The 17,789-nt window shown below is 32.7% G+C and overlaps 4 protein-coding genes and 1 pseudogene across 4 annotated transcripts in view; 2 read left to right on the plus strand and 3 right to left on the minus strand.

Moving 5' to 3' along the window:
• Lar (tyrosine-protein phosphatase Lar) overlaps nt 1–11,853 on the minus strand; it is a 260,221-nt gene extending 248,368 nt beyond the window's left edge. Inside the window, exon 1 of the mRNA XM_066295181.1 lies at nt 11,668–11,853. The gene's annotated coding sequence lies outside the window, so the exon portion shown is untranslated. The remainder of the gene's footprint in view (nt 1–11,667) is intronic.
• A 74-nt stretch (nt 11,854–11,927) lies between these two features.
• On the plus strand, nt 11,928–13,550 carry LOC136346334 (mite allergen Der p 3-like; annotated as a pseudogene).
• A 35-nt stretch (nt 13,551–13,585) lies between these two features.
• Nucleotides 13,586–14,420, minus strand: mRpL52 (mitochondrial ribosomal protein L52). The gene is made up of 2 exons (XM_066295248.1): nt 14,049–14,420; nt 13,586–13,995 (listed from the first exon to the last, which is right to left on the minus strand). Exons 1-2 carry the CDS (start codon nt 14,077–14,079, stop codon nt 13,619–13,621), a joined length of 408 nt encoding a protein of 135 aa, XP_066151345.1. The 5' UTR covers nt 14,080–14,420; the 3' UTR covers nt 13,586–13,618.
• Nucleotides 14,417–16,627, plus strand: Fitm (acyl-coenzyme A diphosphatase Fitm). The gene is made up of 2 exons (XM_066295230.1): nt 14,417–14,553; nt 14,611–16,627. Exon 2 carries the CDS (start codon nt 14,678–14,680, stop codon nt 15,809–15,811), a length of 1,134 nt encoding a protein of 377 aa, XP_066151327.1. The 5' UTR covers nt 14,417–14,553; nt 14,611–14,677; the 3' UTR covers nt 15,812–16,627.
• A 202-nt stretch (nt 16,628–16,829) lies between these two features.
• Rrp47 (Ribosomal RNA processing 47) lies at nt 16,830–17,647 on the minus strand. The gene is made up of 2 exons (XM_066295246.1): nt 17,276–17,647; nt 16,830–17,040 (listed from the first exon to the last, which is right to left on the minus strand). Exons 1-2 carry the CDS (start codon nt 17,552–17,554, stop codon nt 16,906–16,908), a joined length of 414 nt encoding a protein of 137 aa, XP_066151343.1. The 5' UTR covers nt 17,555–17,647; the 3' UTR covers nt 16,830–16,905.
• Between the last annotated feature and the right edge of the window lie 142 nt (nt 17,648–17,789).

The raw sequence follows: 17,789 nt of genomic DNA on the forward strand, positions 1-17,789 counted from the left end.
GTCCATGTTTTTCAAGAATGGTTAAAAGACGTAGATCTCATGTCGATCCTGAATATCTTGAATAAGAGTTGAAAGAGCCTTGAAAAATGTAAATTGACACACTTTTAAAATGTCTAACGGCGGTTTCAAAAGTGTCAATTCAAAACCTTTGTAATAATAAGAGCATAAATTGAATGATTTGGCAAATATAATATTAAATTTTAACACTATATTTATGCAGATTAATATCTCCCAACAATAATTTACATATTATAGAATTAATTATGTCATTTAAATGGTGCATATCAAGGGGACATCAATTATATCTTAATTATGAATATTAGTCTCCATATTAAATTATGATTTTATACTTTAATGGAAGGTTTTTATGAAGTTTATTCTATTCTTATCTAAACTTATCACCCTACGAGACCGCCCAACATTAATTTTTATGGATCAAACCGATTTGGAAATAATCTACGATTGCGGACATATTCTTTACTAAAGTTCCCGAATCAGTAATTACTAACCAATAATATGTTTAAAATTTCGATGTATGGTATAAAAGTGTTTGTGATATGGTAGATATTTTGATTTTGTCTCATTATGTTGACTGTTCAAAATTGTGAAAATATTTGTTCATAAAAGTAATGCATAACTTTTTCCATATGAAACGTTTTTATGTAATCCTTTCCGATATTGAAATTTTTTCATTGGATATTAATTTTGTACAATCATATCGACAATTTACAACCCCTTTTTTAAACATGATTGGATGATTGGCATTGTAATTCAAATAATAATCTGTGTGATATGGTTTCTAGTAAACACTGGTTTTGACCCTTTGTAGTTTTGTTGATAAAATGCAAATATAATCGGGTCAAATTAATATGCAATGAAGAAACTTTCATGTCGAAAGGATATGCATGAAAATGTTTTATGTAAAATCAATTATTCTAGTAATTGTATAGACAAATGTATTTGCAATGTCAAACATTCTGTACCGAGACTAAATCAAAATAGAGTTATTATAAACCTTTTTAAACCATACATAGCTGATATATCGAATATAAATAAATTCAATATTGAAATACCTTTTCGGATAGAAATTTCAGTATGTTCAAAACTTACGAAGAAAAAACTGCAAAATGAAAATGAACTCACAAAAAAAATCATATATAAATTTTCTCTGCGAATATGAAAAATTTTATATTGGCACAATTTCTAAATCCTTAAAAAGAGAATTAAAAAACAACAAGCCTATATTAAAAATAGAGTTTCACAGGTCAAATATATGCCAGCATGCCTTTGATGATGATTTTCTCTTAAGTTTTGAGGATGGTAATCCGAACGTTAACCAAAGATTTTCGTCCGATAAAGGATGAGTGTTTTTAACCGAGAATAACGTGCAAACCCGCCCTTTCAGGAACCTCTATCTTTGTGTGAGATGTTGTTCCCAAATTAAATAAGAGAAAAAATACAAACCACCCCAAACCTCAAGTTTGTGGAACGTACTTAGAATTCCTGTATTTACAAGCATCAGTATACCTATATTATTTACTCTAAAACAAGAAATATTGTAGCCCACTGACACATGGGTGTAAACATAGAGCTTTTCCTTACCAACGAAATTTGTCTCTACCCGAAACTAAAGCTGAAAATGCATTTTCAGTGAGAGAAAGACAAAAACCTGTAGGTTTAATTAACAAAACAAATGTTTGCTCTGACAAGGGCCCCGCAGAGCCATGAATTTAACAGGCGATTTGCTCCTGGATTTCCACGCCAGACAACCGATAATGATCGCTGCCTAATTCATATTAGGTCCGTTTTTGCGGTCGGATTAGATCTGACGGTTAAATATTTGCCGCAGAAGCTCAACCAGGGGATGCTAATCTGCGAATTAGTTTCGACGTCTGACCGCTTCTATACTCACGTTTCATCCAAATACAAATTCACAGTAGAACGTTGAGATATCGGTTTCCAGCTTTACAGTACAATTTTCTGAAAATATTTCCCCGTCCTAAACAAAATATGACCGTTGTCCCTGAAATTTACCGTCCGCAGGGCCCTTTAAATGAAGTAGAAAGGGCGGACCAGGCAGAAATACCCCGATCAAGACATTTAGGAGATTGCTGCCAACTGACGCTCGCACTAGGCAGTCATGTGATTAGATTTACGGGACATATTGTTGCTGGACGTTTTTGAGGCAGGTTTTCCTAGATTTTATAGAAAGAGAAACAGATCTAGGTGTGTATATATATATATATATATATATATATATATATATATACAGTGAATGTCACAAATAACAACGTCGGTTATAACGACAACTTGCATATAGCGACGGAAATTCGAACGTTTGGTTGCATTTGCATTTGCTCCATTGTAAAAAAGTCTGGTTATTACGACGTCGGTAGTAACGACGAAGTCGCTTCTAACGTCTCCAAAAAAGACATTTTTGGCGGTATGCTAGCTGGGTATAACGACACTGCGGGATATAGTATAATAATTGTAGTATAATGTTGGCCCTGCCGATATTCTTTGAAAAGTCGTTCAAAGAGCGACCAACATTTTTTTTAAATCAGTGTCTTTGACGGCTTTCTAGATTAATCCCAGAAAATTTGTTTTTAATATACATATGATATTCGACACAATATGTATGTATGGTTGTAGTTTTTTTTCGATTTGTATGTAAAACTGTTCAAATACTCCTTTTTTTTATAAGTTTTGGCATCTTTTTGGGGAATTTCGAACTGATTACTGACAATGTCGACTTTACATTCCAGCAAATATAAATACACAAAAAATTAATTTCTTTCAGCCATTTGCCGACACTAAACAATTAAAATGGAAACAAGGAAGTTTGTTAGTTTAAGCCAGAGAATGTAAGTTTTTTACGTGCCGATATTTTCATTTACATTTTGGATTAGTAAATGGCGCAGAGAAATTAATTTTTTATAGAAGTATGTAAAAACAATAGGAATCATCGAGAAAATTCCTGAATTATAAACGAGGACTCTGTAAATTAAAAGCTGCATTGATTGTATGCATTCAGCTTGTTTGAGTTATTGTAGTTTTTTGTGTTTTAAAAAGTGATACCAAGGAACAAAAAAGTTTTGTCCACTGAGGAGAAAGGTATAATAATTTCCAGGCTTGAAGCATGTGACAGCAACAACATCATTGCAAATGAATTGCACTTATCGCACTCTATTGTTTCTACACTTTAGATGGGCCGAGAAATATCAAAAACGCGTGTAATGAAAATTTGTTGTCTAAGAAAAAACTTAAGTTATCCAATCATAGGTATATTGATCAGGCATTATTCAACCGGTTTAAAAAGGAAAAAAGTAAAAGATCGGGAATCAGTGGCCCGACAATAGAGGCAAAAGCGGAACAATTCGCCAAAATAATGAATAAAAACCCGGAAATATGTAAATGCTCTGAAAGTTGGATTAAATACTTCTAGGCAAAGACATAGCAATATGTAGAGAAAAATTAATAGTGAAGGTGATAGTGTACCAATTGCAGTGACAGAAAATTTCCTCGAAACCGTGTGGCCAGAAAGTCGAAAAGATTATCAGGATGACGAAATTTTTGACACAGATAAAACAGATCTTTTTTCTAAAATGACTCCGAAAAAAATACTGAAATTTAAAAGAGGGAAAGGCACAGGTGGAAAAATATCCAAGGAAAGGATTATCCTTTTTGTTGCTATTCGTATGACAAAATCAGAAAAATGTAAATTTATTGTAACTGGAAAATCCAAAAACTTTCGCTGTTTCAAGAATATTAACTCGTTTTATTTTAACGTTATTGTAAAAGCCATGCAAGCTGTAAAAACTCTGTACAGTTTTACGCTATACAATTATCCCAACGACAAAAGGCTTCTGAATGAAATCAGTTTCATAAACAAAAAAAATTGAATTGATTTATTTTAACTGACGTTACAAGAAATAAATAAAAATTACAGAAACATTTGAAATTATACTTTTTTAACATACGTACGTAAATACAAATAAGTTGAAAATTATATTAAATGTTTTCCGTTTAATTATTCATGTATTATAGTTTTCAATTTTTTAAATAGTTTTTGTTTTTTTTTCAGGTTTCTTTAGACATAAAAAAAGTCTTGATGCAACAACGACTAGATATAACGACCCTTTTTACTCGGCTCTTTTGCCGTCGTTATATTCAACTTTCACTGTATAGCTATACATATTTTATACATATTACTATACATACATATACAGAGTGTTCCTGAATATTATATACATACAGAAAGAAGCAATTCTCGAGCTTATTTTATGTCTAAAAGTTCATATAAACATAACATGCATAACATGCATGTCCTCAACAGCTTCGTTACCAATCTACTATACAAGATGTCTAAAGTTCTATAAATTTTCGGTTTTTTATTTAGAGCCCTCAGAGTTTTTGAGATATTTAGCTAAAATATGTAATATAGTTTTCATTGTAGAACTTATATCATTGAACATATCAAATGATTTTAATAATAAACAGAGTGATATTTTTTCGGAGGTCAAGCTCCCTTTTCTCCCCCTAAATTTTTTCGCGGAGCGCCACTGGTAGCGTCTCAAAATACAGAATGTATTTTTTTATTTTGTTGAGAAACTTTTTAGTATTTTCTAGTTTTTTTTGTATCTGCGTCAATTAGCGAGAAAATAAACGATTTTCTGCAATTCGCCACGTGAAATTAATTTTTTTAAAATTAGTGTGAAAAAAGCGTAGCAGGCTCTGATTTATTTGGCAAATCTTTTCATTATTTTTTTTATCGGCAAAGAAAATATAAAACTAAATTATGAACCATATCAGACACACCGCAACCGGAACAAAATTCACTTGATAATTCGAACAGAGACCGCAAATTCCCCTAGGCAGCATGGTCGCGTCGAATCCAATTTTGCATTATTTAACATCGGCTGGGAATTAAACAGCGTGTCAGGAAAGTGTTGGCATTTTCCTTTATTTTCCCAAAACTCGATCGATATATATACGTAAAACTCTACTGACCAACAGAATTTCCTCCCAACTCCTCCTAATATTGGAAACCAATTCCACAACGTCAGACACAATCAGAAATATGTGCAAGGAGTCCTGAGCAGTACGTTCTGCGCATATTTCTAACGGTCCGGAAAAAGATTTACCTCCTTGTTGGTACAGACCTAATACGTCACGACAAAATTTTATAAACAATCGCGAAACGCATTAGAGCTAGACAAGTAAAATAACAAACGAGAGTGAATTGGGTTGCCATGGCCACCTCCTCGCTGTTTATTCGCTATACGGCACTTTGTTAGCAGCTCGCAGCTGGCGATGACAGCCCCAATTCCCGAACATTCGAGCATCGTCGGTGTATGAGGCTTGCATAGGGTGCAAGCTATTATTGTTTTGTCGTTTACATTCTTTACGGTAATCAACTGTCGCAATATTCCAAGCTGGAGGCGTTGTTAGAGCATTCCTTTCCTTCATCTATGTATAGAATCACTTTCTAATATAATATGTAGATTAACAAATATCTCCCTTATAGATCAAAAGGTGAACCAAAAACTTCTATAAAACTGGGTTTTATTTGTTAATCCTTAAAACAAAATTCGTACAGTCTGTTTCCTACTAATACAGTGGGTTCTCTTTACTTTGTTCCACTTTTAAATGACTGAAAATATTATTTTTTAACGTAGAAATATTCTTTAAAATAGTATATTAAATGCAATAGTAGTGTATCGATAATATGTTAGATTTAATGTAAACATAGAAAATAGGAATTTTATTCATAACATGTTTGAAGATTTGGGGAATAATTTATAATATTTAACCTGAAAAAAATACGTGTATTTTCAGACACTCATTCGATTTCAAGGTTTTTTATATTAACAAAAAATTTGGCAAATTCAATTTGGTAGACTTTGATAGTTACAAGTATTTCAAAGCATTTTCATGAAGGAGTGGAGAAACTCGGAAGTTTAAGCTTCTAATCTCTTATTTAAGTTTGTAACGTTACATGCATTTTTAGTATTTTATACTGTTTAACCTCACAAAAATACCAACATTCTAACGTACTTTCATATTTGACGAAAAATTGGGAATATTCAACCTGGTAGCATTATAGGCATTTGAAGACTTCAAGTGTTTGTTGGAAACCTCGTAATTTGAGTTTGGTTGACTTTCATACATATAGGCATTATAACGGATTGTTATTAGGGAAAAAAATTGTAACATTTAACTTGTAATTTAATGTTTATCTTCACAGTATTAAATCCATTTTCACGGTCTCTTATGTTGTAAGAAAAATTATCGCAATTCGAGTTTTGCTTTTGTCGTTTAACTTCACAGGTATACAGATATTTACGAGCATTTTCATTTGGAGAGAAATTTCGAATATTTTCAAGCATTTGAAGGCTTCTTCTGTTAAGCGGAAGTCTTACAACATGAATTTGGTTGGCTTTCACAATTACATACAGTTTAAAGCATTCTCATAAGGGCATAGATTGAGAACATTAATTTCCACTTTTTTACTAATTTACTATTTACAATAATATTAATAATTAACTGGTTCGTGTAATATTTTTTTAGTTTAATACGTTTCTTATCGTCTGCTTTTTCCTGTTGACTTTCTCTATAACGATTAGTCCTAACAACAAAAGCTATTTTTGATTGATACCGAATTCTTCAATTATCGCTTTTTCTTAACAGTTCAAGAACTACTAATAAGAGTGGTATGAAAATAAAACGTTATTAGGTAAACGTTTTGAGGAATTTTTTGGTAGTGATAACAAAGGTTCAATTCGCCTTTTTTGGCTCAGATTTCGTATGTGGAGCCATCTTGGATTTTCGCAATACTAAAACCGTAGAAAAAATGCATTACAATGCTGTATCAACTGCCATTACTGGTATTCAAATTATTGTCATATTTGCTTGGCTTGGTGTATTTCTATGATTAGTATTTTTTAAGTTATTAAAAAAACATTAATAAAAAATTTGACATTAATATAAATTAATTTAAAAAAATAAGTATCCATTCCATATTATTATAATATCGTCTATGGATATCGCATAAAAGATGCGAAAACTCCTCCTACTCCCTCCCGTGATAATTAACACAAAGTGCCAATTTCGCAAATACGTAGGTAGCTTGGTAAGTCGTCAAGTAAAAAACTTAATGACTCAATTTCGTCTTAAACCACTTAAGGAGGTATTTTGCTTGCTTTATATTCTAATAATATTTTTAGTAACAAATCATCAGAAGTTTTAAACTAAACTGTATTAACATAGAAGTTCATAAACAGATGACACTGACACCAATAGACATGAATTATATTGAAATAACTGTGAATGTGCGTAAAAACTTACCGGAATACTCCTCAAAACTCGCAATAAGAAATTTAAAAAGCAGTACGGTATTTTCTGTAGCTGGAAGACACATCTTGTTTAATTGGCCAATAAAGAAGATCAAATAAGTAGGCAAGCAATACACAACACTCCAAGTTTAGAATACGATTTCTTGTAAAAACACCATTCAAATATACCGGGATTTTAGTACAAAACACTCTTAACAGTTTATTTATCCATATTTGGTAATAGATCTGACACGAAAAGTTCAGGACTAAACTGGAATGTTTACGACATCTCCAATAACAACATGGCCGACAAAACAATAGAATTCAGATACACGCTAGATGGCGATTGCGGTGATGCTTAAGAAAACATCATCAACATCTTTAATTTTTGCTTATTCAATTATTTTGAAAGGATTCTTTAATAATTAATATAAATGTGTTAATGGTGCGTTCTCAAAAAAACGTCAAACTTTTTGATGACAACCGTACTATTATGTTAATGATAAAAAAATCACAATAACAGTCTCAAAATCGTACCTGGAGAATTAAATTTTAATAATTAATCAAAATCCAAATTTTATCAGAACTCGTCCATTTTTGAGCAGTCAACATATAAGATAAAATGTGCATACAATTTGAAAATTTTACATAGCTCGCCCTATATACATATAATGCTTGGAGTTTACTGGTTTCAGCGATACTTATTCAGTCACCCTGCAACAAATGTGTTTAAAAAAAGGGAAAAATAAAATTTTAAAATTAGTTTTTTTTCTTGTAAATAAATTTGGTCTTAAGTTTCAATCAAAAATATTTCTTTCCTTTTTTCATTATTTTCATTCAGAAATTTTTCACAATTCAATTATGTTATATGCAGGAATTATTTAAATACATTAAAGATAGTCTACAGTATACCTTCTCCGAAAATATTTCGCTCTATAGTCTACAGCTTTAAATAACCGGGCTGCTTAGACCCAAATTGGGCCGCGCACTAGCAAAACTTCGAACTTTTAAATGGCCAAATAAGACGACTTTTCAAGAAAACATTATTTGAAAATCGCATCTGTAATAATAGACATTTAGAATGTTAAAGTATCCGATATTTGTTATTTTTATTTGAAATTGTTCCAATTTTTGAGATATATAATTTAAATTTTTGATTCGCATTTGTCACAAAAATTAACATAGATTGGCACTTAAAACCAATTTAAAAATCTAGACGATGATATTTTCTAAGGGGTGTGACGCCCTTTTACTGCCCCAAACTTATTTAAAATAAGTTACTAATATTCACTAATCAACATTTTTTATTTCCCGTTCAGTATGGAAACTTTTCTTGTTTGTTTCATTTTTTCATATATATCGCCTGTTTTTCAGTAATTTTCCAAAATATCCAGAACATGCCCCATTTTTACTATATTTTGCCCGAATACAAAACACAAAATTTATAAAACCCCACTCCTTTTTTTCAAATTTACGTTTATAACTGCGCCCCTGATGGCATGAAAAATTTTATAATTAATATGAGTTTTAGTGACCACCTAGGTAAGAATGCAAATTCTAAACGTATTCGCATTTAATATGAAAGAAGAGAAGAATCATATTAAAGATAGGACGTTTGTTGAGCAGGCTTGCCAGATAAAAGTTTTTAAATTGAACGGGAGATTTAAAATTTTAATTAACAGATATCACTGACGTGCCACAAAACACTTAGGACGATAAAAAAAAGAGATCTGATCTTATCCTGTATATTTTCGAAATTGTTTTGGGGGCTAGCTGATGTGGACATATATGAGAATTCTACATTCCAAAATTGAACTAATTACTTCAAAAATTGAAACTCAAAAGTTGCAAAGAAAAAACAAAAACTATTCGTGATCTGATTTGTGATGTTGTACCAACCCTGGAAATCGAGTAGACTCTACGGCTGTATCATCAGAAAGCCACAACCTTTCTCTTCAATGTTCCCCATTACCGCTCCCCTGGATCTCATACAGAACGAAAGCTATTCCCATTCATAGAATAAAAACAGAACTGGGCGGATTTCAATTATTTTTATCATACTTAGGAAATCCTTATCGTCTGTCAGTCTAAAAGGTGTAATGCCCGTAGAAATAAATTTAATAATTTATTCTAATACATTATACAGGTTTGCATTAAGGTGCAGTTTTACATTCATAGTTTGAAAGCTTCTGTAATGTAACCAAAAGTGGTCCTTGAATGACCTTATACGGATAGAATTGATATTGAATGAATTTCATTTGTGACAGCAAATTATTCTTATGGAGAGGTTCAAGTGCTACCTTTGGTTCATTTAAGCTGATTTTTGAACGATAATTGCAAACTGTGTTCAATTTTAGCAAAGCTAAATAATTATTGTGAATATTATGAAATAATTGAATTCGCCATTTCATCAAGAACTTACTTATTCAAGCATTTGTATTTCATCCCTTCGTAGTTTGTCACCTAAATTTAATTAAAGTTTTCAATACGCCATTGTTTATTATAACTAGACACAACTGAACACAATTCTCGTCAAAATGGCACAAATATAGATCGGATGACACGACGCCAATTTTCCAGTCGCATAACAACGAGATGTGTTAAAATGAAATTTTATTACACAGATATTCTGAGGTCTGAGTGAAATTATCGGCGTTAGATAAAACTCAATTTATTACTGGGATTGCTCTCGTTCCAGGATTTAAAGCTGATTTTATGCTCCGTGCGAATTTAGAAGGAGTCGCAGCTGTGCCTGTAAATTGCTGAAAAATTCCTCGCCTTTATACGATTATTCGGGCATTAATGCCAGGAAGATGTCAATGGGTGTTAAACACGCACCTTCGCCATTTTAGCTTAAGTGTTATATTAAGCGCATTCGCCATTGGATGCAGAATTTGGGACAAAAATTATTTAATTAGGTCAATAGCTTTTCCCGAGCATTGCTCCTAAATTTCGAATGCAAGAGTTACAGTGTCTATTCTTTGTTAAGAAGCGGTGGATTACGAGCCAACTATCGATTTTCTCAGTTTTTCAGGTTTCTTTCTAGATATTTTAATGTGTCGAGATTTATTTCCGTTCGAAGGCTTAATCGAACCATGTAGGACCATTGTCATCATAAATAAAATCCTTATTACAAGAGGGCTTAAAGTTAAAAGGGTACCTGAGTTTTCTAAACTCATCCATTCCCAGGCAAGTAATTCCTTTCAAATAGCATTATCATTCGCCTTATAGACTTATTTCATCGAAATTCCTTGTATTTTGCCCTAGCTTATCGCTCTTGTATTCAACAGAAGGATCTGGTACGAAATCAAATCAAATGCGTTTCTTCTTTGTAGCTCGGTCTTAGTGGACAATAACGTGTTTCACCAGACGCTTTTGCTTAATTGCCTTAAAAAAGGGGGAAAAATTGAAGCCCTTATATAGGCCTCATCTAAGATTCATTGGGCTCTTCGAAACTTTTCCAATTATTTTTTATCAACCCAATAAATTCTTTATGACCTGGTTTCAGCCAGTTCTTTGGATAATAGGTATTCGCCGCAGTCCTGAGGATCTTTGCATGCAAAATGCAGCACAACACATAATGTTTGTGAACTCAAATTTGTAGGTGTGGTTTAAACATCCCCATAAATTCGCCTTAATGTTAAAAGCGCTCAATCTTTCCCCTAAACGTTAGGATCATGAATTTTGCCGCCATAAACGGCTTTATGAAATTAAGCCTTATAAATTATGGAAATTCGCCGAGTTTCTCGACTACACTTATAATAAACGAAATCACTGAGAAAATAACGTGTAACATAATAATCTCCGAGGAATACTGCTCAACGAAACGAGCTCAATTTTTTTCCCTCCTGAACGATCTTCCGAATTTAATTTGTTTAGTAGTGGAAAGAGCAAATTGGAATCTCAAAAGCAGACAAGAAGTTATTATGATCATGACAGTTCATTATTTAAAATCTCGAGTTTGCCAGGCTTTTCAAATCCCGGGCTTGTTTAAAAGTTATAATCCATTATAATTTGCTCTATGTTTGTAGATTTAAATTGAATCGTTCGGGCGTGCCTGGTTCGAGGAGAGATATTATTTCCACCTTTGAAACTTTAGTAATTATTCCCAGTGCATCTAAACTCGATTAAGAGGAGTATATGCTGGCCTGTGCTATTTTAACACGAGGGATGTTACATTCGAAGTCGGATGAGAAAGAAAGAAGCGATAGCTGAATCTAAAACAACTATATGTAAAAATGAAACTTTCTTATGTTCCCTTATAGACAACAAATCTGCCAATTCACAACGGCCTTAAGAATATAATATACGAAATAATTACCCTTTAACGCACCTCGATCGCGAACCAGCTCTGCCTGAACGAAATCGTAGAAAATCCACCACCACTAACTAATTTTAAGGCAACCACAGCACCACTTTCAACTTAGAACACCCTAAAGTTGAAAATTATCGAATATCTAGCAAAGCACACGTCAACGGCCACGTTTGATCAATCGTGTAGAGGGTAGAGCGACGTCGATGTCGGCTTTATCGGTGCGACAACCCTCCGAACAGTGAAGAGGCCGTCGCGACGCCGAGCGTCGATCTTTAGAATGGCGGGAGGGGGAGGGACGGGGGCGCCGCGCCGTCTTACTACGACTACTTTGCCTGATGTGATTTTTTAATGTAGAGTGATTGTTATCGATAAGCGATTTTTGCACTTAATTTTATTAGGGAATAAGGTTATCGGGTACAAAGTCCGACATTAATCCGACCGATAAGCTTTCCCCCGGGGAGCCGATATGAATAACATTAATTTTTATGTTTTATTCAGGGGGGCGACCTATAAAATAAGTCATGAACACGAAATATTTAATTAAGTTTCAGGCAAGACGAGGGCGAAGATATTATACGCCAGTTTGATTATGACTTGTTTGAATTGTGTCTGCTTCTTCGCCTTAACGTTTGCTTTTGACTGTGAGGCTGCTTATGGTAAGTAAATGCTAAATTAATTAAAATATAATTAATATATCTAAAAAACTGATAGAATCATCCAGAATTGTTAATGGAACTGATACGAATAAAGGAGAGTTTCTTTTTGCGGTAGATATTATCACTTAAAACAATATCATTCTTCAACAGAACCAACTTCTGTGGGTCTCATTGAGACACAAAACAAAACATATTTGCGGGGGCACAATTCTAGATGAGAGCCACATACTGAGTGCTGCGCATTGTGTCTGCAACAACAATAAGAATGAGTTAACAAATATTTAAAACCCTTCCAGCAATTTCAGTGAATTTTAGCCCAAGAAACAGTATTACATATTTCATCCAATATGGATTTACTGAAATCACGAAAGAGAAAATTAATGCATTGAAAGTGGATAAAATTTACTGTCACGAATTTGATTCTGAAAAACTGATTTATGATTGTGCAATATTAAAGGCAGGTAAATTAAAAACGATTGTCATATAAGGACGGAAATTTGGGGAAGACTTGAAGAAAAACATTTTCTTAAAAATCCTAATTGAAAGAGGACCAAATAGGTCTATGAAGTGATGGCACAAATCCGCCTTGTCAAGAATTCTCAAAATCTCACAATCTATAAAAACCCAGAAATACAAGAGAAATCTGGAATCTTCTTATTCCCCTTGGCAATAGCTTATATCAGCTCTATAACTCCCCAATGGCTGTATTAAAAAAATTTTACAACTTTTGTGGAAAATTAAGCCTGCAACGTTCTCGATCTAAAAACTTTTTTTATGCAGCTTGCATCTCCATTACCTAAAACTGACACTTGGAAACCAGTCACACTTACAAAAAACTTCATCTCAGCCAAACCTCAAACTGGTCTGATTATTGGCTGGGGCAAAACTGGGATAACCCACTTACCTTATCAAAAGAAAACACATAGAATTTATAAATTTTCCTTCCAGGAAAACTAATCCATTTCCTATAAGGTTCAAAAACTAGAAGTGGACATCTATGATGAAGAAACATGTTTGAAGGCTTGGGGCAAGAGGCACCACATCTGCTTTAGGGCAACAAGTGGAGAGGCATGCAACGTAAGGATTTATCATTTGTTATTGAAATGCAATTTAGATTGAATTAGTTTTAGGGGGATTCTGGAACAGCCCTTTTAGTTCAAGGACAGCAGGCAGGAATTGCTTCGTTTATCACTAATAAATGCAGCATTGCCACTAAGCAACACCCCAACACCTACTTCAGAGTATCTAGTTACTATAACTGGATATATAAAACCATCACAAAGACTAAATAACTTTATTAATTATTTTCAACATTAACTTCTTTCTGATTGTAATAAAGCAGCTCCCTTTGGTTTTAACTTACTAGCCAATATGTTCTCTCTTTTATTCTTCTCCTCTTCCTGTATCTTCTTGTACCTCTCAACTGCAAAGTCAATTTCGTTCGACAGAGCTATAATCTTTAATTTGGCCTCCTCATTCTTTAATAGCCTTTTTCTTTGACCAATTCCTAAAGGTGTCATTCGCCCATCAAGAAAACTATAATCAGGGCTGTCTGTTAGCACTCCTGAAGCATTAGGATTGCCAGAAAGACCCTTTTCTCTACGAAGGTTTTTGTTTTTTAATGAAATGTATTTATACTTCTTTAGCACGGTGGCATGACGAATTTGCTGGTAGAGGCAACATGATTTTACTAAAATATTATATGTTAAAGAAATAAGAAATTGCGGATATAAAAGAACTTACCAGATGTGCTTAGAACCGATTTATAAAACATTATTTTTCAAGTATAAATTTGGGAAAATTATTATATGTGGTAATTGTTTTTATTTGTGAGGTTATTGGCTGATGTTCATATCAGGTTTTTAATAAAAGCCCGGAACAATATGGTCTCCAAAGTAGGCGTTAATTCCAAAAATGGCAAAATTTAATCGATTTATTTCAATGATCAAAAATACAAACCTAAAACTGCTTTTAATTTTAAGTAATAACAATTGAACTTTATAAAAATAAAGACTACAAAAACACTTTCTTTATATTCATTAAGAAATCGGAATCTCCGGAACAATAATTTAATAAACATGCAACATCTACATCTAACCTTAAAACGTCACTGTCACTCTCATTACCTCACCAACTTTAATTCTTGCATAAATTTAGTCATTTTCAGTTTTCTGGACTTTGTTTTAAATGTACGAACCTCAATACATATCAAATTTATCCAAATTCAACAACTAGTAGCTTTATGAAGGTAATTACGCTTCGAATCTGGTCACTATTTGCCCCTAAGAGGACCTTTCCTTTGTAGATCTACTAATTTTCTTCTCCCTATTTAAAACTCCAATGCACCTTTAGTGAGGATTAATTACCTTAAAATGGCCAGTAAACCTGCGAAAAGGAAGTCGATTCATGCTACAAAGTTGAATTTCCGACCCACAATGAGTGACGTTAATGTGGAATTTAAAGGAACAAAACCAACCTCAGAGCCTACCTCCATCAAAGAAATTTTTGTCCTTATGGTGCTGTATTTGTGCAAAAAGTCTTTGTTTTTTGACACGAACTTGAAAGTTGCCTTATACTTAGCCTGCTTATTTTTAGTTTCTTTAATTGCAGATGTGGCAACAATCCCTAGAATATACTTGTCTCGTTCAGATAACATATTCAACAAATACTTTGTTAAGTTTGCTTGGGGATGGAATTTGTTGCTGCTAGTGCCCTTTGTCATTTTCACTTCCTATATTTACTGCTGTGGGCAATTGAAGCGCATTCTGCAACACCACATGCCCCGGCTAGTAATAGCCACTCTTTCCTGGTATTTTTGGACAAATCTATTCAATTATATTGAAGCCTCCTTTGGCAGATGCCAGTTCAAGCAATTTTCTTCCAAAGAATCCTGTCTAAAGCAGGGTCACATTTGGAATGGATTTGACACTTCTGGCCATTCTTTTATCTTGATCTATGGTAGCTTAGTTCTCATTGAAGAAACACGATGCATGGTGAATTGGGATAGCATTAAAGAGTATTTAAGATTGGAGGATCACAATCGAGCTACCAGGGAAACTGAGCAAAGTACCAATCCCTTAAGATACTTATCTCAAGAAGAATTTAAGACTTTGCAGTTTAACTATGAGAAATACACACCATATATTCGAAGTCTTTTTATAATCATCACTTTATTTCAAGTCATGTGGGATGTTATGCTAATCTGTACTATGCTCTACTACCATGTAATGATTGAAAAGTTCTTAGGTGGTTCTATAGCAATACTTACATGGTTCTTTACTTATCGAGTGTGGTATGTAAACCCAAATATCCTTCCTAAATTGCCTGGGGAGGGAGTTTTTAAGTATATTAAAAAAGTAGTAGAAAAACCAGTGATGGGGGCTCAAAGAAGGCGCACAGGGAGCATTGTCAATGGAAATTCAGGGCCCATGTTTATGGGCAGACCTATTTATACTACTCAGAGTGGGGGTTCAGGAGAAGATGAATCTCCTGGGGGTTCAAGATAGCTGCCAGATTGTTAGTAATAAGGTGGAATGATTGTTAGCTTTAAATTATTTATTTTATGGTTTTTTTATACATGAGGAAAGAGTTAGGTTTGTGATAATTTATTAATTAAGGTTGTGGTGCTAATTAATTGTTAGCTATTAGTCATTTGACTAGTCCAGCTGTTTTGTGTTTGTTGAGCAAAAGTACAGCATAAATAAATCTTTATATAGACAAGTACACAGCTATACCTATTGTAAAAAATAATTTTTTGAAAAGGAAGTAAAGCAATTTGGTTCAGATCAGTTTCAATTTCATAGTTAATTTTAAAAAAGAAAAAATACAACTTCATATTATAACTGAAAAACTGATAAAATTATAAACATTTCCTTAATGTCATAATCAATTAGAATTTTTTTTCTAATAATGTAGAAATTATTTTTATTTATGTAAACAATAAATAACTAAATAATTAGAGTTTATTTGAAATTGCCAAAATTAAACTTTTGCTTTTAGTCTGAAAACGACAATTGAAAATTTTTGATTACTCAAGTAAATTTGTCTCCCAAAGACTTCAAGTGCGCAATATTTTCTCTTTTCTATACTTACAGAGATCTTAAACATTTTAAATTAAAACTTTATATTCACATTTTAAAGTTATCAAATGATCATAGCATAAACATGCCTTATGGATGGATCATTGTGAAATGTATAATTTACAGTTGTAAAATATTTTTTTATTACACACAATATTACTTAAAAATAATTTAATGATGTGAATGTAAGTGCCTAAAAGGGATGTTTTTATATTCATTGAATAAAGAGTATAATACAAATTATATGTTCTGTTTTAATTTATACATACCCCTAAAATTGCTATAGGCCTTTTTTTAAATGGGATGATCTGAATCACATTTATTCCAATTAGTTAATTGAATCAGATTGCTGGCTATCATCTGGGATCAAATATGTTAGAAGAAAATGATTGAGATTAATCTAACCCTGATCAGCAGTTCTAACGAAGGCTTATAAATATCCAAATTATTATGTATCAGAATATTTTAATTTCTGGAGTAAGTATATATAATAAAACATCATTACAAAATAATTTTAGAATTCAATCAGTGAATTTCATTTTCTTTTTAGGAGTTTGACCACATGGCTTTTTATCCCTATACTTTATACCATGTTTTACAAACCTACCTGCGGCTGCCTGATCAACTTTTGGTCTAAGTGTAAGCCTCTCATGAGCCTAAAATTTTAAATAATTCATGAAAAACTTGAAGAAACACAAAATTAAAAAAGTTGAAATCAAATATTGATAACTATAAGTCTCAATTGAATCGAAGATTTAGTTCTTGTAAAAATAGCATAAATGTTTTTGGTGTCACCAGATTGTTAAGGAGCTTTTGCAATACCACATTGTTATAGTACTCATTAATGTAGACTACAATGTAGAATTTAACAAAAATGCAGCTCTTGCTTACCTCTCTTGCCTTAATCATGTACTCCTTAACCCTATTTAGCTGATTTTTCACATCATGAGTATTAGGATCTTCGCCCTTAGTCCTCAAATACATCCAATAGAGAGTATTTAACGCGTAAGTGACAAATAAGTCCAAATCCACCTTATCTTTTGAAGAATACTCTGCAGTGTCTATCTCTAAAGCTGCATCAAGAAACTTCTGGATATTCTGAATGCTATCGTGAAGATTTTGCAGTTTTACTCCAATTATTTTATCTTCTTCTAAATCTTTTAATTCCATTTTATATATCCTTAAATGTTTATTCAAACAAGTATATCAACAAAATAACGTGAACAAATTTGTAAGGTTAAGTGTGACAGTGATTTTTGATATCAGAGACAGCGGCGGCTTTTTAAGAAATAAAGAAAACCACTAAAACTACATCTTTATCTTTCATCCCAACTTTGAATTAAAAGATATGAAGGCATAAAGAAGTAATAGGTTACCATTGTCAGATTGTTGCTACGCATATTTG

This window comes from Euwallacea fornicatus, chromosome 22 (genome assembly GCF_040115645.1).
Source record: "Euwallacea fornicatus isolate EFF26 chromosome 22, ASM4011564v1, whole genome shotgun sequence".
Classification (NCBI taxonomy): Eukaryota; Metazoa; Arthropoda; class Insecta; order Coleoptera; family Curculionidae; genus Euwallacea; species Euwallacea fornicatus.